Below are 25,000 nucleotides of genomic sequence, written 5' to 3'. Positions count from 1 at the left end.
TGCTTTACAGACTGTACAGGATACGACCACAGATAACCAGATAAGTTTAGAGTTGTGGGCCAGAAGTCCAAGGTCTGAATACACTGACTGTAGAGCATACTGCATCTGTATGCACTGGATAATTACACATTGGCAAGTGTGTGTGTGTGTGTGTGTGTGTCTGTGTCTGTGTCTTTGTTTCTTAGAATGACCGTCCTGCCGAGCCCAGAGAAACTCAAAGTCCTCCTCGGGAAGCTGAAGGACTTCCACCTCTGCTTCCTCGAGGAGTATTCACAAGAGGAGCCTCAGCTCAGCAGGAGCAGCCAACACCAACACAGAGAAAATTCAAAGCCTGATGCTTGAACTGACAGCTTGTGTAACGTTAATGCTGCTTTGAGTTTGAACATGTGTTACAGAAATATTGTGCCTTCTCTTCAGATGATATTTGAAGAGCCAAAGGATCCTCTACCTTAGACAAGTGGCCCTCTCCGTATGAAGAGAACACACAGTATAGTACCTGATCTCTTTAAGATCTCAGTTCCTCCTGCTTTCATTGCTCTTTCCAGCCACACACATTCATTTGGTGTTTGGCTGAGGACTTCAAACATCTGGTTCTTGCACACAGATTAGGCATATGAGGAGTTGTATGCTTCTATAAATGCCTCTATAAAAGTTCAGCTACAACATTTTTCAAAAGTAATTTCTTGTTTGTTTGTTTTTGTCCTATATAACATTAAAGGGTTTGTTCTGCCAAATAATTTCTGCCTCCATCCCAATACACTTTATGGTGATTACAGAAATATAAAATGAAAAGTGACATGAGTGTTTTCTGATCAGCCACTTCTGTTAAAGTTTGTTTAAGTTAAGGCAAGATAAGACAAGTAACCCTTTATTGATCCTATTTGGTTATTGCAGCAACACAAGGACAGCAATAGTACAGAAAGTAAAATAAATGAAGTGAGACCTGAAGTTATACTGTATGGCAAGCCATTTGAGTATTTATCCCAATATAACAAATTACACATACAAGTCAACTCGTTAGCAGTTGTGTGGAAGTAGTAAGATGAAACCAAAAATATCAACTAGTTGATATCAAGCCCAACATGTTAAATCAATGTCTAACCAGTTGTAGAGAGTTGCTCACTAGTGCTGAGCAAGGTTTAACTAGTTAAAGGAAAGGCCCAACATGTAAGACAAATGTCCAACATGTTCGGTCAAAGTCTTTACATGTTTGGTACAGAGCCTTACTAGTGAGACAAAACGTCTTCCACTAGTTAACTAGTGACTATTTTCAGACTTAACATGTTATCTGGTAAGATGAAGGTACAGTAAGTGTATGCAACTAGTTACCTAAGGAGGTAAAAACGACCTTAGTGTACTAGTGGACAAGTTGGCCCATACTAGTAACTAGTACACATGTTGATAATGAACATTTATAGATAACCATATTTCATTATAGATGTATTCTATCTCTAGCTGTGCAGAGCTTGTTGTTGGCCTCTTTTCATGTTCCCAACAGAGCTCAATGTAGGATGGGTAAATTAAGCCAATATGTCATCATAACTTGCTGTCTCCAATGACATTTCTACCATTGTACCCTCACTTGTTAACTAGTGAGATCAAAGAGGCTTTAAGTATCTTACTAGATATCATTTGACTTGACTAGTTGTAATGTAAGCTGCAACATGCGGCCACTAGTTAACGGGTTGCCGTTTCTAAGTTCAACATGTTAACTAGTGCGCAACCTGCAAATAAAGAAGGCGGGACAAGGATTTTTATTGGTCAGTGCTGGAGGGCCCTTTTGCACAGTCCAATAAAGCCAGAGGGTGGTAGCCAGCACCGAAAGTGATTTTAACACTGCGTGGGGAATGCGCTGGACGTCTCCAGGCGGTAACTTTCAAGTTCCACTTTAACTTATATCTTTTCATATCAAATTATCATGCACCAATAATTACCAGTATGACACAAAGCAGCCTCTGAAGATTAGATTAGTAGATAGATAGATAGAGATTTTAGATTTTTCAAAAACACTTTATTTAGATATTTTTCATTTGTACAATTACGTTTAAAAAATGCTCCTCTTAAGGGGTGGGGGAATTTACCCAAAAATACCTACAAATGACATACCCAAAGTAAATTGAAAGCTGCTCTTCAATTTGCACCAGCTGCATGACTTTGGTCTCATTCAAAAGATGACTCTCTTATTGCTCTTGTAAAACATTGAATAATTACTCCAAGTGCTTCTGGCACTGAGTAATAGTGGTCTGAATATACTGAATTTGAAGAAAATACACTCCGTCTGAAGTTTGTTGTTGAAAAAGATGCCTGAAGATGGGTATAGCTGGTAGGTAAGAGCTGTAAAACACAAGAGAAACATAGCACCAAGTGTTACCAAGTTCAAGTTAAAATTTCAGATAAAATGGACAAAAACTTAACTTATTAGACCGGTTTTTCTAAGAGTAACACCAGGGGTTCACAAGCTGTGCAATTGGAGATATTATCATATTTATTGATAAAAAGGCCATAAATAACTATTGGCCTTTACTATAAATAACTATTATATACCCAATATTCCCTGTCAGTAGTAATGACACAAAGTAAGTGAAGTATAAACAAAAAGAATTGTCCACCCTTTAAGTGGTTAAAAAAACAGAAATTAAACCGGAAATCAACTCATTCAATACTCCAATCATTCATCTAATATCTCGCTCTCTTTCACCATAAATCACCACCCCCATTCTCCCCCTCTCAATCCACGAACCAAAACAGTTCCTGCACCACCACATCAGGTCCACACACATGGGCCAAAACCGACACATGTATGCCAAGTGCGACAAAAATGAAATGACACACCACAACAACAACACCGTCAAAAACGATCATCCCAGCAGCGATCCGGATCAAACAATATATCCAACATCTGAAATCGCCACTCCGTCACACACAACACACACCACACAACCGACAACACCGGACCGCAAGCAAACTGTGGAGCCATAGCTCAACACAGCCACACCACATATACCCACAGCTCAACATCCCACAGTGCCATCAGCTGCCTGATGCATGCCATGTGTGAAGTGCAACAAACAAAGACCCCAAACATCAAATGCACCGTTTGGTCCAAATCACCGGCAAAGTATTTATCCCTCACAACACCATTAACATAGTATGTCCTCCCCCCATCTCCATCACACCCGGCACACACAGGCCACCCCCGACCTATGTGTGCAAACCCGATGCAGCAACACAAAACCCATTCCAGTTCAGAAATCAAGAAAGGGAAAAATGAAAACAATGACCCGCTGCAACCAAAAATAAGACATTCAATGAACAACTGGAACACCAAATGACCAAATAAATAGATACACAAAAACATTGACTTCTCCTGAGAGGAAGTTTAGGAACTGCCATTTTTCTTTGTTATCTTTTTTGTAGGCAGCTCCCATGATAAAAACACTAACTGTGTGGCCGGCCCGCCGGCGGGCCCAGCAGGAATTTTATTTTGCTTGTTTGTTGTGTACAGTCCATCATGCTGGATGTGGTACCCATGTCATATATTTTTAGAAAGCTTAGAATCTCGTCTACTTAGATTTTGAGATCAAAATCACAACAGCGGGCACAATCAGCTCCTCAAACTAGCAAGCACACTCAAAATCAAAATCATAACTTTGAGCCCACTCATTTGGGCTCAATATTCCTAATAACGCCACAAAGTCAGGATCCAAAACAAATAAAGGGTTTAATCAATATTCTTGTAAGAAGGAGCAGAGTTTTATACATACAAAGGATGATCAAACTCAAACACATACAGGTTGTAAGTTCTGTCGTGTTGCTCAGAGAGGCAACTGTCCCAGCCTCCATATTTATACTTCATTTAAAGGACAGGAAGTCATGAAGAGCTTCCAGGTCAGTCTTCCTTTGTTCACCGAAGATGGGGGTTTACTGATTCAGATAGCAGAGATCAAAGGAACTAACTTACAGAGATCAAAAGGACCGAACCTATTCAGATCAGGTCGCCCTTGGTTTATTACTTGTTTACAGTAAATAACAGATGTACTGATCAATCAACTGCTTTGATTGATCTACAGTTCATCAGTAGTTTGTCTCCTGTCCCTTGCTGTGTTTAGCACTCAGTTTCACCTCCTGTCTTTTGCTGTGTTAATCACTTAGTTTCTGGATTTTCCCATCACCTATGAAGCCAGTAATAATCCAAAAAAACCACCTTTGTCATTGCCAAAGGTCCAAACGATCGTTTCTGGTAAAAAGATATCCACCGTGAACATCGTCACATCGATAAAAGCCCATGAACAGCTGTTGCAATCTGTGAAATCAGCTGATCGATTTGTAACATTTTGTGATCATACTTAATATTTTTGAGCATTCAGCGCTGTGTAGGCGCTTCCCGAATGTAGGGCGGACTCTTAGCGTGAGATTGACACTTCATTTGAGCCAATCGGAGCTTCCATGCGTTATCTACAGCCATCAAGAGCTAATCAGTATCAACTTGATATGGAAGTGCCACCCCTTCGTTTGTTTACAGACTGAGCCAATAGCAATCGATTTTCCCGATGACTGGTGTATCGTGTAGCCAATGAACGGCTAGACAGTTTGATACGTAATTTCCTGTGTCTTTTTTTACAAATGTTATTTATTATTTATTATATTAAAGTTCAGAAGAAAATACAAACAAAACACAAAACTATTAGAAATAAATGTGTTTATACTTCACTTACTCTGTGTCAATACTACTAACAGGGAATATGGGTATATAATAGTTATTTATGAGCAATACATTTAATATTTTATTAATAAATATTATAATATCTCCAAATGCACAGCTTGTGAATGCCTGGTGTTACTCTTAGAAAAACCTGTCTAATAAAGTTAAGTTTTATCCCTTTTATCTGAAATTTTAACCTGAACTTTATAAGACTTGGTTCTATGTTTCTATTGTGTTTTTCAGCTCGGGACTACCAGCTATACCCATCTTCAGGCATCTTTTTCAACTAAAACATTCAGGCAGAGTGAATTTTCTTCAAATTCAGTATATTCAGACCACTAGTACTCAGTGCCAGAAGCACTTGGAGTGATTATTCACTGTTTTGCAAGAACAATAAGAGAGTTATCTTTTCAATGAGACCAAAACCATGCATATGGTACAAATGGTTGAAGAGCAGCTTTTAATTTACTTTGGGTATGTCGTTTGTCGTTATTTTCGGGTAAATTCGCCCACACTGTGATAGGCCAAAAAGACTAAAAACCAATGTTAAAAGAGAGAAGAAACTTGTGAGTCTCTTACACTCAGTAAAAACATGGAAGATAGTCTCACGTAGATTACAAAATGGACAATTGTTAACAGCAGAATTAATAACAGAGATAAAAGCTTTGGAAGCAATAGCACCATGTAAAATCCTTCACTGGAGGTCGGCAGTCCGCTTTTTGAGGGGAGGTTTGTATAAAACCCTCCACTGTGAGCCCGGTCCGCTTTCTCCACCCAGTCTGTTGCGCCACACAGTGGAGGGTCTGCTGCACAGGCCTTTTCTGTTGATGCTTTTTACACAGTTTGCATAGAAAGTTGTTCTCATCGCTCAGTGCCTGCCCCACTGCATCCACCAGCTGTTGTAAGTACAGGATAGTGGACCTGCACAGCGCCACCATCAGGTTACCCCAGGTTACTCACACGTCTCTCCACACCAAATCAGCCGGACCGGTAAGATATTTCTGTAAAAACTGGAGTCTAAAAGTGGCTGTTCGGCTGGCCAGGTGGACTAGGCCCTGTCCCCCCTCCTCTCTGGATAAAAACAGCACCACTTGTGGCACCCAGTGTAGATATGTATATCCCACCCTCTCCTCTCATACCCAACAACTTCAGTTGGCCTGTGGAACTGCCGGTCAGCACTCGCAAGACTCCCTCACTGAGACTTGGATCACACCAGATAACTATATTCTATTGTTTCTGTATGTTGCACTTTTGTTTGGCTTATTTGAAGCTATTGTTCTGCACTTAAAGGATTGTACGTCATGATTGTTTGCACTCTTTGTAAGTCACTTTGGACAAAAGCGTCAGCTAAATGAACTATAATGTAATGTCTGCCGCTCTGCATTTGGGTCCTCACCTTTTCCCCAGCGTGACACTACTGTAGATTATTAGTAGTGTGGCTTGATGTTGGGCTGTGTGTAGATGTTGACATGTGATGAGATGTTTGGTGGGAATAGAGTGAGAAATTATTTAATAAAATCAGTTCTGGGTTATGGGTCAGCATCTAAAATGTTTTGGTAAAATACAAGCACTGTCATTGGAGACAGCAAGTTATGATGAAATATTGGCTTAATTTACCCATCCTACATTGTGCTCTGTTGGGAACATGAAAAAAGGCCAACAACAAGCTCTGCACAGCCAGAACTATAGTTATCTACACTTTTTTAAAGATGAATCAAATTACCCTAAAACAAGTAGAGCAGCAGCAGTAGTGATCCGAGTTGAATGTCGAGTGTGGGAGAAATTTGTGAGTTCATGTGTGTGCGTGTGTGTGTGTGGGTGTGGGTGGGTAGGTGCGGGTTATTGCCTTTCAATGGGTAGAGGAGGTCAGACAAAAGACATTTTTAACTGCGTACATTCACAACTCCAGGAGTAGAGATGATTTATTGTTTGAAATACTACACTCACTATACAGAATTCACTAAATGTTTGTCTGTTGTGTGAAGCTGTCTCTGCTTACAACAAGACTGTCCAGTTGGTGGCAGCAAATATGCTCTTTAAGCTTCTGTCAATTGTCAATAACCATCCACGAAGAAGAAGACGGAGACGGGACCACTCCAGGTAGAGCAGATTGTGGTACTAATTATTTAAACACGCTGGAGAGCTGGTGTTAGAGGAAATGCTAGCCCTAATCAATAATGTGTTGGAGTTTGGTTATCTCCCTAAGGAGTGGAAATAGGCTGTAATAATCCCAATTTTGTAACCCGAGAAGGAGCTGAATAACCCCAGTTCATTGCTCTGACCTCTGTATTTTGTAAAATAATGGAGCGGATGACAGTAAACATGCTGGAAAAAAGGGCTTACTTTGTGCCACATCAGAGTGGATTTAGGAAGTGATGTGCAACAATGAATTTAGACATTGATATCACGGAAGCTATATCAAATAAAGAAGCGTCGTGGCAGTCTTTCTTGATATTGAACAGGCGTACGATATGCTTTGGAAGGGTTATGTTTCTCGGAATGTGGTTATATGAAAGGTTGACATGGAAAGTGCACATAGAAAATATTTAATTAAAGTGTGAAATAAATTATCTTAGATGTGTGACAGGTTGTGGCTGACAGAGAGTTAATGATGATGTTTCATGTTTCAGAGCAATGATTATATCACTTATTGATACGGATCAGCAGCTCCTAGAGTGATAAACAAAACTGGATACAGTTGAGATCTGAGAATATGAAGTGGTGCATTTGGCACTACTCCATTTCCTGCCTTATTAATGGAATGGGAGAGATGCCCTTGGACAGTAGAAGATATAAACTTGGTGTACAGCACTTGAAGAAAATAAAAAAAACTAGGTGAAACATTTCTAACAACATGCCTGCTAGATCAACATTGGGAATTTCTGGGAAGAGGGAGAAAGGTCAAAACAAACTTTGGATATTCTTGGAATCTTCAGATCAGATGTTAGGATTCACAGCAGAGATGCTAGCAATATTATGGGAACTTTGGTGGGTCGAAGACAATAAATTCAATCATATGCAGTGACTCAGCAGCAGCGATATAACTTCAAAAAGAGAAATCAAAGTCCAAATAGAGTAACATATTTATCAAACAGATTTCACAAAGCAGGATGTGAGGTGGGTTTTAATGAGGAAATGAGGAAGCAGATTACTTTGCAAAGGATGCTGCTCTGAAGGACAAAATAGAAATCGCCCTACACCATGAACCATTAGAATACTACACTTCAATCATAAACAAGTCAGCAAAAGAAATGTGGCAGAACACATCGGAAAAAAAGTAGAAGGGGAGGTATTATTTTACAATTCAGGAAACAGCCAAAACTCATTTGTCCTGCTATAGAAAAGATACAGTTGTCAATACAAGGTTGAGGCGTGGGCATTGTGGGCTCAGGAGTGGGTTAGCTTTGATTGGAAAACACCCCGATGGCAAATGCGAGTGTGCACTCAGAGACAGTAAGACATGTCCTCATACGGTGCAATAATTAGGCCTACTCTATTCAAAGGAGGAAGCAGTTCAGAGACCTAGTCTGGATCATTTGGATAACTGGACTGAAATTAATAGAATATCTGCACAGTATTGGACCGTACACAACATATTAATAACTGTTAAAATGATTATTTAACAAACAATAACGTTAGAGGGCAGCAATACGCCGTTGCAGCATTTAGTCTGCCGAATCCAAAGAAGAAGAAGACCGAGACGGAAGTGTAATGGAAAACATGGCGGCGTCCTATGTGGACACATTTAGGGTAAATGGATTACAGTCACAGAAACTTTGTAAAGGTTGACGTATTGGACACATAGTGTTCTGAGCTGAAGCGACTTCTGCTGTCAGAATGTGGATGCCCTGCAGGACAGCAGGAGCTTGTGTGGAAGCTGTGCGCTGCTGTCCACAGGCAGGCTTTAGGCAGCGGTGGCCCCGCAGACTGTCATCATCCGGGTCCCCGTGGAGGCTCCTGTTCTTCGGCTCCGATCACTTCGCTGTTGAATCTCTGAAACTCCTCACATCCAACAGGCGAGTCCTCCACATCTTCCAGTGCTACACATACACATATTACAGTGCGTTACACACGGCATTGTAGATCATCTATTGAAACATATGTAGCTGAATAAGACAAAGAGCAGCAGGGTCGTAACCCACATTCAAGGTCCAATGTGTAGTTCCGAGCCAGCTGCTCCAAAAGAAATAGGGCGCAGTATTTCACCTCTAAACTGGCTCCATACAATCTAAATGAATTAATCATCAAAACCATCAGTTATTAAACCTGTTTTATATTTTGTAGTCTTGTAGTCGTTAATCATATGTATTCTTTATATTGTGTATTGTATTATACAGCTATATATCTCTCTCTTAAATATTTCCCTCGGGATCAATAAAGTATAAATATATCAATAAAGTGTGTGTATGTGTATATATATATATATATATATATATATATATATATATATATATATATATATATATACACACACACACTTTATTGATATATTTATGTGTATGTGTGTATATATATATACACACACACTTTATTGATATATTTATGTGTATGTGTATATATATATATATATATATATATATATATATATATATATATATATATATATATATATATATATATATACACACACACACACACACTTTATTGATATATTTATGTGTATGTGTGTATATATATATATATATATATATATATATATATATATATATATACACACACACACTTTATTGATATATTTATACTTTATTGATCCCGAGGGAAATATTTAAGAGAGAGATATATAGCTGTATAATACAATACACAAATTTTTATTTTTTATTTTTTTTTGAACGGTGCGCGATCTACCCGCATGACCTTTTGGGCACCCCTGTGTTACTGTGTCACTGGGGGCTGTACGCTCCGTGTAACGTTACGTCTGACAGTGTGTGTGTTGCTTGGGTCTGGGCAGAGACGAGGGGACAGCATGGCCTGCAGGCGGAGCGTGCAGCGGCTTCGACGGAGCTTCAGTTAGCGGCTGTGGCGATATCCCAGCATGTTCAGTCATAGCAAGCTGATGGAGGCATTACTCCCGGCGAGGCAGCCTTCTGCTGACAGCGAGGCTGCGACTCCTTTTCTCGTTTCTGCCACTTTGGATTAATCAAATCAAACTATCAAACAAGGATCATGTGTGTAATGTTGACAAGCTCCTCTGGCCTAAGGTCAGATTGGCAAAACGCTGACTCACTATCACCTAATTTCAGTAGATATATCTGCAACACATTCTGTTGATAATGTTAGTTCATTTTTTTAATGTCTTAAATAAATATTATGCTATATATTACACATTGCACCTTTTCAAACGTTGAAATTATACATTTTCTAAAACCAACATTGTTTTGTTACTCTGACAAGAAAGCTTTGTTTTACTTGTAACTTTTATGTGGATCGCTCCGGTCACAATGGAATGTGTTGGGCATCTTCATCTTGCAGCTCATGAAATGACTCCTGTACATGTGCTTCATTGTCTTGGAACAGGATGATAACTAACCTCCATGTTCTGTTTGTAGGAGCTCCAGTGGCGGGATAGTGGAGTCTCTTGAAGTTGTTACTTTGTCTGATGACGTCCCAGTGAAGAGGTTTGCTCAACAGAACCACCTTCCAGTCCACCGCTGGCCCCCCAACATTGTGGATGGACAGTTTGATGTTGGGGTGGTGGTGTCCTTTGGACGTTTACTCCATGAGAGGCTGATCAACAGGTTTCCACAGTGAGCAGTATACATGAACCTAAACACGCAGTCTGTCTATGAGAAACCTCTCCTGCTGTCACTTATCCACGCTTTAAAGAGAAACTGCAACAATGTTTTAATTTGGTATCAGTGACCATTGATTCTACCAGTTATAACATTGTAGTAATTGAAGTAAAGCAGGAAATCTGAAGTTTTAAAAAAACTATGCAATTTCACATTATTTTGGACTATTATTATTATTGCATTACTATAGGTAATGCCTACAAAGCTTAAAGACAAAACTTGCTATAGTTAATCATTTTATTATTTATTATTTTATTTATATTTCACAGCTTTTTTCTGAACATAAAATATATTTTTATTTGTCATTAAATGTATTTATATAAAAGTTATGACAAACAGATATTTTACAAAAAGGAGCTTGTTAATAATGAAAATAACAATATTACTATAAACAATAATAATAATATTAGCAGTTTATAGCCTAGACCAGGGGTGCCCAAAAGGTTGATCGCGATCGACCAGCAAAAACACACGAGCGCACACACCTACAGTCAGAGACAGAGCGGAGGAAAGGAGAGGAGTGCAGGTACAGGTAGATCACTTGGACCTGGTCATTTTTAAAGTAGTTCACAAGCCAAAAAAGTGTGGGCACCCCTGGCCTAGACCCTGGGTTCCCAGCTCCGGACCTCCAGACCGCCTACCTTCCCATTTTCCACTTGTCTCTGCTCTAGAACACCGGAGCCAGCTGTCAGTGCTGGGGAGTTGCATCAGGTGTATTATTGAAAGAACTGCTCGGGCCATAAACTGGTGACGATGAGCGTGGTGGGTACAGTAGATGGACTGCTGTGAAAACGCGTGGAATCGCATTGTACAGAAAATCTACACTTATAAATGACTTCAGCGACAGTCATGTACAGATCCACTAACTACCTGGTCACACTCAGTGGGATGAACATGGTTTTATCGTCACAGTTCAGAATGACTGCTGGAGGATTTGCTGTCATCAGCGATTATTATGTACTGTTTTCTGTTTGTAGGGCTTACATTAGTACACTTTGTAGTGAACTCATTTATTTGCAATTCAGTGAGATTGACATTATTGTGCCAGTGCTTACAGTGATCGGTTTGGCTAGCTATTTGACAAAAGTTTGGTTATGGAGAGAGCTCTGCTGCTTCACTGTGGGGAATTATGCTACCTCGATAGTTAACTCACATTCTTTAAAATGATGGATAGAAAATTCATTTTTTTCTTACATGCCGTACATTGGCTGGAAAAAGGCAAGAGAGGGAGGAAGATAGCGTAGATTATAATGTTTGTTAAATTTGGCTAAGCATCAAAATAATCTTTGGGGATTCCAGCCCACTGTGAGTGCTGCAGTGTACAGGCAGGCCGTTAACATTATATCAATAAACTACAGCCCCCCACTAAGCTGTATAATGGCCCTGGACTACATAAAAGAAAGATGAATAACTTTTTTTGTCTGAGCGGTGGAGGAAAGACAACTGCTACTTAGAATTAGAGTCTAATCTAAACAGGAAGCATGACATTGTGAACTGTATATAAAGTGTGTATGTGCTCTTTCATTGCAGTGGGATTCTGAATGTTCACCCCAGCCTGCTGCCCAGGTGGCGAGGCCCAGCACCCATCTTCCACACCATCATGCAGGGTGACACTGTGACAGGAGTCTCCATCATCCAGATCCGCCCTCACAGGTAAACAGAGAGAAAACCTCCCTGTGTTCTTCCTGTTTCTTCCTGACTGCACACATACAGAGAGTAACAATGTCTTCACATCCCAGGTTTGATGTGGGCCCCATTCTCAACCAGCAGCTCCATCAGGTCCCTGACAACTGCACTGCTGATGAGCTTGGAGCTGCCCTCTCCACTAAGGGAGCACACCTGGTGAGTTGATGGAACATGCCTGGTATCCTCTTCCTAACATGATGCTGACATAGCTGTATTTGTATTTTGTTTTGCAGCTTGTTGACACGTTCATGACGCTGTCTGAGAAAATAGCACATAAAAGGGAACAAAGCCAGACAGGTGCAACATTTGGTACGTAGCTCTGAACTGCATAGACAAAGTCATGCAAAAATAAAACAACTTCCAACTTACACATGCATTTCCTCCAATAGCCCCAAAAATCAATACATCCATGGGCTGGATAGTGTGGGAGGAGCAGACGTGTGACCAGATTGATCGTCTGTATCGTGCCATTGGATCCCGGGTAATCAGGACATATCTGGACTGTTGAGTTTGAGCTATTTAAGACACTGTTGAAAACCACTGAATGATCCTTCTCTGCCACCAGATACATTTGAGGACCTCATGGATGGGCAGGACAATAAAACTTCTGGATTTTGTAGGAAAATGTCACATTTCATTATTAGGTAAGTTTGTCAAAATCATATTGGACCATGAATATATTTACAATACATGAACACTATCTTTTGGTTATATATATTATGTACAAACAATAAGAAGTTTTGTGGAACTAAAAGATGCTTCATTACCAAAGGTGCAAGGTGATGTTCATAACAATTTTGATTGATTCAGTTTGAGTCCCATGGATCACTGCAGTACAAACATCCAATGAAGTAGTGTGAAATGTTGCTAATGTTGGAGTGTGTGATTCCATTTGACACATCAGTCTGTGGGGGAAAGAACATTCTCAGAAAATAAGTTGCAACATTCCTGCCACAACAAACCATATGGTGTGTTTAAATGATCCAGAGGGGGTACCACAAAGCAAGTTGTCTTTGCCTTAGCTGGCTGGACTCCATAAAGCAGAGATAACGGGTGCCACGCTTGGGTTATCAACAGTCTTTGTTAACCCAGGCTTTCTTCATCAGGCTATGTGTGTGTTCTCATAAAAGCATCATTTGACTCTTCAAAATACACCAATCGATTTTTAGCAAAAACCAACACTGTTGCTGTAAATGAGGCGAGAGGAATGCTGATAATGAAATATTATCTGTGATAAATATCAATAGACTATTACATTTTCTAATTGTTGTTCTATTAAATGCAATACCAGCAGCTGCCAAACGGACTGCAGACATTCAGGAGCGAGCATAAAAACATCCAAAGTGATAAAGTTATAGTTTGAAAGAATTATTCTGCATTTCATACAAAGGTAAACTTCATACTGATTAATAATATAGAGTAAACTATTCATGTATGCTATCTGCGATTTTATAGAAGGCTTGTTTTAGAAGCGTGGACCAGGGAACACTACAAACATACTCCGTAGTTTATTGAGCAAAACAACCAACTGAAATAAAATAATAATATTGCTCCGGATTTCTGCATCACCAACTCAATGCAGATAAGTTCCCGTGGCAAGAAAACACAATGTGATGCAATGCATACATGGTGTGCTGGTGTAATTGCACAGCTTCGTTCAGCATTACTAATGTAAGCTGTGACCTCAGCTGTCGTATATCACTCCCATGTTTGCAGATCAAAGGAGGAAAGCAGCGCCTGGTTCAGTGAGCTTTCTGAAGGAGACCAACACTCTGGCTGTCTGCTGTAAGGTGTGTGTGTGTGTGTGTGTGTGTGTGTGTGTGTGTGTGTGTGTGTGTGTGTATATATATATATAATATATAATATATAATATATATATGTATATGTATATATGTATATATATATATATATACATATACATATACATATACATATATATATATATATGTATATGTATATATATATATATATATGTATATATATATATGTATGTATGTATGTATGTATGTGTATGTGTATATATATATATATATATATATATATATATATATATATATATATATATATATATATATGTATATATATATCTCTCTCTCTCTCTCTCTCTCTCTCTCTCTCTCTCTCTCTCTCTCTCTCTCTTTATGTTAATCTGTTTTCCATGTTCCAGGATGGCTGGGTGGGATTTAAGGCAGTGGTCCTGAGAAAGAACCTGACGGCAACAGACTTCTATAATGGCTACCTGCATCAGACACTGCAGAAGGAGAGACCCTGTGAGACAGCCCAAGGACTGTTTGTCAGCAGAAAACAAGGAAGTGAAGCACATCACATGAGAGACTCAATGTTGTGATGCAACAATATGTTTCTTCCTTTACGTGAACACTGCAAACATGACATCACCCTATGGGATTTACTGCAATCAATTTGTTACTCTTGTCTGTTTTAAGACATCTGCCGGTACAGTATTATTGTATTTGTACTATACTACGATACTATTTATTGTTTGGCAATAAATGAATGTGCTGTTGACTGACACCAGGAACAATTACGAACTGTTTATATCTATTAAAAGTAAGACGATGAACATGGTCAACATAATACCTGCTAAACATCATCATTGTGATAATGTAATCACTTGAGCTTTGAATATTTAATACAATGTTATGAATATTTATAGGATTATTGTCTTTCTGACATGTTACAGTGAGATATGTTCAAGGCACACATTATGCTCAGGGAGCTTGGAAACATACAGTATAAGTAATATTCATCATCATGAACGCTCTGAAGAAATTGCAGAAATTAATTTTTGGTTTAAAAGACATTCTGTACACAGATCTTTGTGTCGAATATAAACATTGGATATATACTTCCCACAACAAATAGTCAAACTAAAAAAGTCAGTGCATCCTGGTGTGGCACTGTCTAAACTCTGACAGATCCCAGCTCACATCGTTACCTTGTGCTGCTTGATCACCCTCACCTGCACATATTCGCTCATCTTTCACCTCCATCATACAGCTCATATATTCATTGTACATGTAAGTACCAACAACATTAGGCTCAGACAATCTATACGACTTTCAAAAATTCTTGCTTAAACAATCGAAAGTCATGTATCATTTATGTATTGTACACTTTGACTCTTTCAGCAGGGGGCAATCTTTTCAAAGTTTATTATAATATAAGTTATTGATAAATATAATTAACTTTAATCTTTTGCTATGCCTGAGTCAGCCATAACTTTATGACCACTGACAGGTGAAGTGAATAACATTGATTATCTCGTTACAATGCACCTGTCAGTGGGTGAATGCTTTGTCCTCAAAGTTGATGTGTTGGAAGCAGGAAAAATGGGCAAGCGTGAGGATGTGAGCGACTTTAACAAGGGCCAGATTGTAGTGGCTAGACGACTGGGTCAGAGCATCTCCAAAACTGCAGCTCTTGTGGGGTGTTCCCGGTCTACAGTGGTCAGTACCTACCAAAAGTGGTCCAAGGAAGGAAAACCGGTGAACCGGCATGGGCGGCCAAGGCTCATTGATGCGCGTGTGGAGCAAAGGCTGGCCCGTGTGGTCCAATCCAACAGAAGAGCTCAAATTGCTGAACAAGGTCATTCTGGTTCTGTTAGAAAGGTGTCAGAACACACAGTGCATCTCAGTTTGTTGCGTATGGGGCTGCGTAGCACCAGACCAGTCAGGGTGCCCGTGCTGACCCCTGTCCACCGCCGAAAGCGCCTACAATGGGCATGTGAGCATCAGAACTGGACCACGGAGCAATGGAAGGAGGCCTGGTCTGATGAATCACGTTTTCTTCTACATCATGTGGATGGCCGGGTGTGTGTGTGTGTCCAGATCTCAATCCAATTGAGAATCTGTGGGATGTGCTGAATAAACAAGTCCGATCCATGGAGGCCCCACCTCGCAAGTTACAGGACATAAAGGATCTGCTGATAACGTCTTGGTGCCAGATAGCACAGCACACCTTCAGAGGTCTAGTGGAGTCCATGCCTCGAAGGGTCAGGGCTGTTTTGTCCGCAAAGGTGGACGTACAATGGCTGATGGGTGTATATTCTATTGGTGATTTTAATGTGCATGAATGGTGTCCTCCCATAGCTACAGCTTTTTTAATTGTGGTCAGTTCTTTTAACCCTTCTTTTGGAGGCTGATCACATTAAAAGACACACCCTGGATCTGGTTTGACCTACTGTCTGTTTAAAGTGAAAGATGCATACTGTAGACCAGGGGTGCCCAAAAGGTCGATCGCGATCGTAGTGCGGGTAGATCGCGCACAGTTAAAAAAATATACATATATTCCCCCAATGGAACCCCGCGCCCCCAGAAATGCCGCCCCGGTTGTTTTTTTCTTGCCTTGCGCATTCATCACTGTTTCGCACCCGCACACACCTAAAGTCAGAGACAGAGCAGAGGAAAGGACAGGGGTAGAGTGAACTACGCACCAGCAACACCATCCTCCCCCCCGTCGTCGTCGCATAAACCTCCGGGAGCAAATCAAATTAAATTATATAGCCCAATATCACAAATTATACATTTGTCTCAGTGTGCTTTACAGACTGTACAGGACATGACACCCTCTGTCCTTAGACCCTCACATCGCACAAGGAAAAGGTTCCTAAAAGAAACCCCAGAATTAAAGGGGAAAAATGGAAGAAACCTCAGGGAGAGCAACTGAAGAGGGATCCCTCTCCCAGGACGGACAGACGAGCAATAGATGTCGTGTGTACAGGATAAACAACATAGTACAAATACAACATTTGACAGAAATGATGTTGTGTTGAAAAAGAGAAAGTATGGATGAATCCAGGAAAATGTCAAAAAGGCTTCCCGGTGTCCGGCAGGACCAGGTCAGCAGGCGCAGCCACGATTCCTGATCCTGACGTAAACTTTATCAGTGGCAACCTGCCACATGAAAGACACAGAAACTCTGGGGATGATGCCCCGGATGCTGTGTTAGTAACATACATTTACATAATAGATACATACAGATAGAGAGGGAGAGGTGGGGAGAGGGAGGGGAGGAAGAGAAGGAGGAGAGCAGGGAGGTGTCCCCCGGCAGTCTAAGCCTATAGCAGCATAACTAAGGGCTGATCGAAGGCAAACCTGAGCCAGCCCTAACTATAAGCTTTATCAAAAATTAAAGTCTTTAGCTTGCTCTTAAATGTGGAGAGGGTGTCTGCCTCCCGAACACAAACTGGAAGCTGGTTCCACTGGAGAGGAGCTTGATAGCTGAAGGCTCTGGCTCCCATTGTACTCTTAGAGACTCTAGGAACTACAAGTAACCCTGCAGTCTGGGAGCGCAATGCTCTAGTTTATAAAGTAGATATGCTGGAGCCTGACCATTAATTGCTTTGTAAATCAGGAGAAGGATTTTGAATTCTATTCTGTATTTTACCGGGAGCCAGTGCAGAGCAGCTAATACAGGAGTAATATGATCCCGTTTCCTAGTTCTTGTCAATACACGTGCCGCTGCATTTTGGATCAACTGAAGAGTCTTAAGCGACTTTTTGGGACAACCTGATAACAATGACTTGCAGTAATCCAGCCTTGAAGTAACAAATGCATGGACTAGTTTTTCTGCATCATTTTGAGACAGGATGTGTCTTATTTTTGCAATGTTACGCAGATGAAAGAAGGCAGTCCTTGAGATTTGTTTTATGTGGGAGTTAAACGACAGATCCTGATCAAAGATGATGCCAAGATTCCTTACGGTGGTGCTGGAGGCCAAACTAATGCCATCCAGAGTTTCTATGTAAGCAAATGCTTTTCGGAGGCGTTTGGGGCCAAGTATAATAACTTCAGTTTTGTCTGTGTTTAACATCAAAAAGTTTCTAGACATCCAAGTTTTTATGTCCTTAAGGCATGCTTGAAGTTTAGCTAATTGATTGGTTTCATCTGGTTTAATTGATATATATAATTGGGTATCATCCGCATAACAATGAAAGTTTATAGAGTGGTTCCTTATAATATTGCCCAAAGGAAGCATATGGTGAATAGAATCAGTCCAAGTACAGAACCCTGCGGAACTCCAAGACTGACTTTGGCTGTCATGGAGGATTTTTCGTTAACACATACAAATTGAGATCGCTCAGATAAATAGGACTTGAACCAGCTTAGTGTGGTTCCTTTTATGCCAACACAATGTTCCAGTCTCTGTAGTAGAATGTCATGATCAACAGTGTTGAAAGCAGCACTGAGATCTAACAAGACAAGAACAGAGACAAGTCCTTTTTCTGATGCCAATAGAAGGTCATTAGTAACTTTTACCAGTGCCGTCTCTGTGCTATGATGAACTCTAAATCCAGATTGAAAAACCTCAAATAAACTATTATGATGTCAAAAATCACACGACTGCGACTGCAGCTTTCGCAAGGATCTCAGCGAGAAAGGGAAGGTTAGATATCGTATCGGTCTATAGTTGGCTAAAACCTCTGGTTCAAGACCAGGCTTTTTAAAGTAGCTGTAATAAAATCACTTCTTAAAGGATTGTGGTACGTAGCCAGATAAAAGAGACATGTTGATCATATTTAATAATGAGGTGTTAATTAAGGGTAAAACTTCTTTAAACAGTTTAGTTGGATTCGGGTCTAAAAGACAGGTTGATGGCTTAGACCAGGGGTGGGCAAACCTTTTGACTTGTGGGCCACAATGGGTTCTAAAATTTGACAGAGGGGCCGGGCCAGGAGCATTTGGACACGCAATGTAATTTATCAAACCTGGAGATTGCGTCTGTTTTTTATACATTTCAATTGAAGGTGCAAAGTTAAAGAAATCAACATTTACTGGAAAAAGATCATGGAAAAAGATCACTTTCAACATTCAAAACATATTATTACCCAACGAAATACTCAAGCTCAATAATTTCTAATTGTTTTAAACCCCGCAAAATAATGGACGGATTGTCCTGAGAGATAGACTGTATTAAATATCCTGCCTGCAGCAGAAACTAGAAAGGGGTCTTTAAATTGAGAGCGATGTGCGGCGTGTTAATTAAGCTACTGTACCGCTGCTGTGCGTAAATGCGCACATTGCTCTTAATTAAAAGACGCTCCTCCAAACTTTCCATATGCATTTTTTTCATAACACAGTAGAGAAACTCACATTTCAGTGGGAACAGTGTTGTTGGTCTCCCTTTTTTGCCAGTGCATCAAAGTCTGGAGTTAGTTTTGTTGTGGCAATTCTCAGGATAGATCTGAGGTGTTGGTCAGTTAACCGGGATCTGTGACGGGCTTTGTCGATGTTCATGACGCTGAAAGTCTGCTCACACACGTACGTCGAGCCAAACAATGCCAGCATCTTCTGTGCCGTCCTCCGGAGGTTTCGAAACGTGGCTTCGTTAAGTGAAGCATAAAAGTCATTCAGTTTAAGAGACTTGAACTTCTCCTGTGAGACGGAGTCAGACTGAAGATCGATCAGCTCCAATTGCAGCTCATGCGGTGCTGTTTCGGGGTCTTGTGACAGGGGACAGGACACCAGCTGAAGTGACTTGTCAATTTTTTCAAAATCAGAGAACCGACGGCAGAATTCTCTGTGCATGTCGTCCAGTGATTTGCAGTATTTCTTCACGTTTCGGATGGCCTCTTTCTACATGGCCAGTGTGGGAAAATGAGCGAAAGATTTGTTCGTAATGAACTGACGGTGATTAAGTCCCCTTGCTCATATGAAGTTAACGAGTTTTACAACTGGATCCACGACATGATTAAGCTGCAATACAGACTTACACAGAGATTCTTGATGAATGATGCAGTGAAGAAAAATAACATCCTGGTCAGGGTTTTCTTCTTTCACTTTATCCTGGATTCTTTTCAGCAGCCCGATGTTTTTTCCAGTTAAATTTGGCGATCCATCCGTGGTGACACTGGCAAGTTTACTCCAAGGCAGCTTCATTCTCTCGATGACAGCAGACACCTGTTCATATAAGTCCTCTCCTCACGTTTTCCCCTTCAGCGATTCCATGCTCAAAAGCTCCTCCGTTATCTCAAAACTGTCATTAATCCCTTGGATAAAAATTAGGAGCTGAGCAGTGTCTTTTATGTCGTTACTTTCATCCAGTGCTAGTGAATATAACTTAAAGGACTCCGCCTTTTTGTTTAACTCGCTGACTATATCTTCGTCAAGCAGTTCCACACGGCGAGTCGGCGGGCCGGATTAAAAAGCCTAACGGGCCGTATATGGCCCACGGGCCGTAGTTTGCCCATGTCTGACTTAGACGATGAGATTGTTGAAGTTAGTTGGTTAAAGTTAATTGGAGTAAAACAGTCTAGATATATTTCAGGAGTTACAGATGTTTTTGAAATTCCGGAGGTTGAAGTTAAGTCATTACCAATTGAGGTCAGGAGGAGATTAATTTTGTCTCTAATAATTATAATTTTATCGTTAAAGAAGCTCATGAAGTCGTCACTACTGAGAGATATAGGAACAGAAGGCTCTGTAGAGCTGTGGCTCTCTGTCAGCCTGGCTACAGTGCTGAAAAGAAACCTGGGGTTGTTCTTATTTTCTTCTATTAAGGAAGAGTAATAAGCTGCTCTGGCATTACGGAGAGCCTTCTTATACGTTTTAAGATGATCTAACCAGACTAAACGAGATTCTTCCAATTTAGTGGAACGCCATTTACTTTCAAGATTTCTCGACTTTTGTTTTAGTTTGCAGATTTGTAAATTTAGCCATGGAGCTTTCTTTTTCTGTTTTATGACTCTGTCGCTCCTCTAAAGAATTAGAGGAGCGACAGAATCCAGTGTTATTCACAGTGAGGCTGCAGCGCTATCAACAAGATGATTCATTTGGGAGGGACTAAAGTTAGCATTGGAGTCCTCCGTTATATTGATATTGAGTCCTGGTATTGAATTAAGTGCTGATGGAATCACTTCCTTAAATTTAGTCACAGCACTTTCAGATAAACATCGAGCGTAGGATATTTTGCCTACTGGCTTGTAGTCCAGTAACAGGACTTCAAAAGTTATTTAAAAATGGTCTGACAGAAGAGGATTATGTGGACACACTAATAAACTTTCAATTTCAACACCATATCCCAGAACAAGGTCCAGAGTGTGGTTTAAACAGTGAGTTGGTTCATGTACATTCTGACTGAACCCAATTGAATCTAATAATGAGATAGATGCATTATTAAGGCTGTCACTATCAACATCCACATGAATATTAAAGTCACCTACAATAATTACTTTATCTGTTTTAAGGACTGAACTTGATAGAAATTCTGAGAATTCAGATAGAAATTCAGAATACGGACCAGGAGGGCGGTACACAGTAACAAATAAAACTGGCTTTATTGTTTTCCATGTTGGGTTTGAGAGCGTAAGAACAAGGCTTTCAAAAGAGTTACATAACGTTACAAAACTTTTTTTATTAGTCATCTCACGTTTCTGTGTGATTTATGTGACAGTAACAACTGAAAATTAGACACACAACACATCAATAACAAAAACACTTTTTCACTAAATATGTATTTCGTATATGCCAACAGAAATGGTGTACGTGTTTATTTACATATGGAGCAGGGGAGTGAGATCTGATCACGTGTGTGTTAATGGCAGCTGTAAACAGGGCCTCTGACTTTGGCTCAACACATCTTGCTTAGTGTCAGTTAAACCTACCACTCCTCAACATCTAACCATCACCATGGCAGCAATGGCAGAACTAGACACTTTAGTCCATCTATCCATTTATGAGTACTTCTCTCAATTCCAGTCAAGTGCTTGAGAGTCTCCAATTAGCAGTAGTTCAACCACTTCTTTAAAAAAGTTATCTCGACCCCCTCCCTTTCCTGTCAAAAACATTGGAACGCATTGTTGACAAACAACTCCATTCCCACCTCCATGCCAATCACCTTTTTGAACCCCTCCAGTCTGGTTTTCGCCCCCTCCACTGCGCAGAAACGACATTACTCAAGGTCCTCAACAACCTCCTCACTGCTGCTCTCTGCAACTCAACATCCTAATCCTTCTTGACCTGAGTGCAGCCTTTGATACCATGAGCCATAACATCCTGCTCTCCAGACTCAAGGACATCGGTATCGAGGGTACTGCACTCAGGTGGCTCCAGTCCTACCTGTTCCTTTTTCAACCTCCGCAATATTGTAAAAATCAAATCGTCACTAACCCGCCCAGCAGCTGAAAGACTGATTCATGCCTTCATTTCCTCCCGCCTTGACTACTGTAACTCCCTTCTAGATGGCATCACCGCAAGCTCCATCAACAGACTCCAACTGGTCCAGACCTCCGAAGCCCGACTCCTCACACACACCAAATCTTGGCACCACATCACCCCAGTCCTCAAAGAACTCCACTGGCTACCTGTCTCCCTCCGAATCAACTACAAACTCCTGGTCCTCACTTACAAAGCCCTCCTCCACCTAGCCCCCTCCTATCTCACTGACCTCATCTCCTCCTACCAACCCCCACGGTCCCTCAGATCCACCTCAGCTGGTCTCCTTTCTACCCCCAAATCTAAGCTTCGCAGCTTTGGAGACAGAGCCTTCTCTAGGGCAGCACCCAGGCTCTGGAACTCCCTCCCCCAAGACATCCGTGACTCTCAGTCCCTCTCCATATTTCAGTCCCGCCTCAAGACGCACCTCTTCTCAGGTATCATTTGCTTGCCCCCTGTTAACCGTATTATTTTTTCCTTTTCTCTTTCCCTTTCTTCCCTCGTCTTAACCCCTCCCCCTACTTCCCCTACTATTGTAAAGCGGCTTTGAGGTCTCGAAAAGCGCTATATAAATTCAATGTATTATTATCTAATTTAAGTAATCTCCAAACCTCCGTTTTTGGCCGAGGTGTTGGAAAAAGTGGAAGCTGAAAAGCTCTTTGCTTCATTTCAGTGTGAGCGGGTGAAAGCACTGAGACAGCACTTCTCAGAGTTCTTAATGACCTTCAGCTGGTACAGAATTTCAACATTATTGCAAACCCTACATTCACTTTGATAGGCTGTTATGTCCTGTGGACCATGGCACATTAATCCATATTCAGCTTTTAAGGCTAATATTGCAACAAAATGACCTGGTGACGCCAATGTCTGTAACCATAGTAACTCACCCCTGCATGTGTTCTGGTTTAAAGTTGTGTATGGACCAGCCTAGTGTCAATTAAGAAGAAAAAGAAGCAATGGGTTGATCTACCGGTTTTATGGGCAGGTCAGATTTCTATACACGGCATTCAGAGCGTTAATATAGAGGCAAACAAGTATTTGCCATGAAAATATATAGTGGAGTAATGTCTTCCTGAGCAGAGAATGAAGTCACTCCCTCTGTTTGTTTTAATCCAAGTTTCTCTGTGCTTGGTTTACGTAGCCGGTCCAGCTGCGCGTGCATGTTTGTGCATGTGAGTTCTCATTGGCTAGCTAATGGCCGCCGCTCTGCACTGCACTCATACCCGACCGATGGCGTCATTGCAGAAGTGTAAAGGCCACCCTCTAGTACCCCCCCAGGTTAACACTGTTAGCTCTGTCAGCACTTTTGTTTACACGGTTGGTGCTGTTAGCACTGTTAGCTGCTAGTCACTGGTTCAGTTCCAGCCGTTGAGAGCCGTGTGGACAAAATCCCAGCACAGACTCTGAGTCACAGATATGCTCTGAATTCGGTGCAGAGCTCTTTTAATTATTTGTATTTTATGGAACTTTACATCTGTTGGTTTTGTCTTCTTTTAAGCACTTTGTTACCTGTTTTTGAAAAGTGATACCATTTATTATCATTACTATTATTATTGTTGTTGTTGTTATTATTACCATTATTGTCATAATTTACTGTCAGACCAAAAACGTCGGTACCCTGCAGGTAAATCTAACGGAGAGTGCTGTATTATTGTTGCATATTTGCTTATCAGTTGTCTTTTTAGTGTTTGGCTCTTATTTTTGTTTGCCACCTTTTTTGTTGTTCCATGTTCTTGATTTTGGAAAAATGGCCACCATTCATGCTAATAAAAAGTAAAAGTCTGATAACACGCATTCATCTTAGTGAAGTTTGTCTGAATTGGCATAATAAAGAAAATCTTAAAGCTGTATCAATGTGTCATTATTTTGGTAAGGACTTACAGGATATTGGCAGGCTATTTCCGTCAGTGATTTCATTTTAGTTTTGAATAAAAAGTAAATGTTTCTCTCAAAGGTTCTGAAAATCCAGTACATACAGTCATTCCCATTGCAAGTGTTGTTACCTGTAGCCTGGAAGCAAGCCTGTTGCATATTCACTTTGTTTCAAATGTTGATTCAAATTTGAGTCAAAACATTACATTTAAGCTTTGTTGCGCTGAAGGTATTTGATTTAAACGGGTGCATCTTTTTTCCTGCAAAATTGTGCTCATGCATAATAGTTCATGTACCACTCTGATCGTGGGTACTGTTTGTTTACTGCTTACATTGTCATTTTGAGTCTAATTGCTTTTGTATAGTTTCTATTTAATTCTATTCTCTTTTTTTTTTTTACATTTTGGCTTCTAATTATTTATTGTTTTTACCTTTCTCTATGTTAGCTACATGTAGGCTACTAATTTCTGTCTTCTGCTGCAACATTTTCCCCTCTGGGCATCAATAAAGGTGATCTGATCTTCTAAGAAATAAAACATAAACCACATTAAGAGCTTATTGGAAATTAAAAATATTTTCCTTGCTGTTCCTTTCCATGGACTGTACCACGTCACTCTAACTCAGGGAACTGTCACGTGCACTTTCACTACGTTTTAAAGAAAACTACATTCCAAAGATCGCTCATGAATAAAAGTTTTTCCATTGAAAAATACTATTCTTCATACAACCATTAATATCTATGTTGAAGCACACAGCACATATCATGTTGGCTCTTTCAC

General features: G+C 40.4%; 2 protein-coding genes across 5 annotated transcripts in view; both read left to right on the top strand.

Annotated features, from left to right (window-relative positions):
* The window catches only part of gpt2 (glutamic pyruvate transaminase (alanine aminotransferase) 2), a 27,020-nt gene extending 26,291 nt beyond the window's left edge, over nt 1–729 (top strand). For both annotated transcript variants that reach the window (XM_029425394.1, XM_029425403.1), the window contains exon 11: nt 186–729. In XM_029425394.1, the coding sequence (XP_029281254.1) occupies nt 186–342 (157 nt within the window). In that variant the 3' untranslated portion in view covers nt 343–729. The remainder of the gene's footprint in view (nt 1–185) is intronic.
* Nucleotides 730–8,381: 7,652 nt separating this feature from the next.
* On the top strand, nt 8,382–14,709 carry mtfmt (mitochondrial methionyl-tRNA formyltransferase). Of its 3 annotated transcripts, none has more exons than XM_029428788.1 (9): nt 8,382–8,718; nt 10,249–10,437; nt 12,022–12,144; nt 12,231–12,333; nt 12,411–12,486; nt 12,567–12,658; nt 12,743–12,821; nt 13,894–13,967; nt 14,345–14,709. In XM_029428788.1, the coding sequence occupies exons 1-9, from the start codon at nt 8,540–8,542 to the stop codon at nt 14,522–14,524; spliced, it is 1,095 nt and encodes a 364-aa protein (XP_029284648.1). In that variant the 5' UTR covers nt 8,382–8,539; the 3' UTR covers nt 14,525–14,709. The 3 variants fall into 3 exon arrangements, with proteins under 3 accessions (XP_029284648.1, XP_029284649.1, XP_029284647.1); XM_029428789.1 differs by having other exon boundaries at nt 10,249–10,446; nt 13,894–13,962; nt 14,345–14,486; XM_029428787.1 differs by having other exon boundaries at nt 8,383–8,718; nt 10,249–10,446.
* Nucleotides 14,710–25,000: the final 10,291 nt, after the last annotated feature.

The sequence above is a fragment of the Cottoperca gobio genome, chromosome 3 (assembly GCF_900634415.1).
Source record: "Cottoperca gobio chromosome 3, fCotGob3.1, whole genome shotgun sequence".
NCBI lineage: Eukaryota > Metazoa > Chordata > Actinopteri > Perciformes > Bovichtidae > Cottoperca > Cottoperca gobio.
The sequence above is the reverse complement of the archived record's forward strand: the minus strand, read 5'-3'. Positions and strand labels throughout refer to the sequence as shown.

Coding starts and splice junctions, on each gene's coding strand:
- mtfmt (XM_029428787.1), top strand. CDS start 8,540: ATGTGGATGCCCTGCAGGACAGCAGGAGCTTGTGTGGAAGCTGTGCGC. Junction 10,447..12,021: donor CTGATCAACAGGTTTCCACA/GTGAGCAGTATA, acceptor CTTTCATTGCAG/TGGGATTCTGAATGTTCACC. Junction 12,487..12,566: donor CCAGACAGGTGCAACATTTG/GTACGTAGCTCT, acceptor TTCCTCCAATAG/CCCCAAAAATCAATACATCC.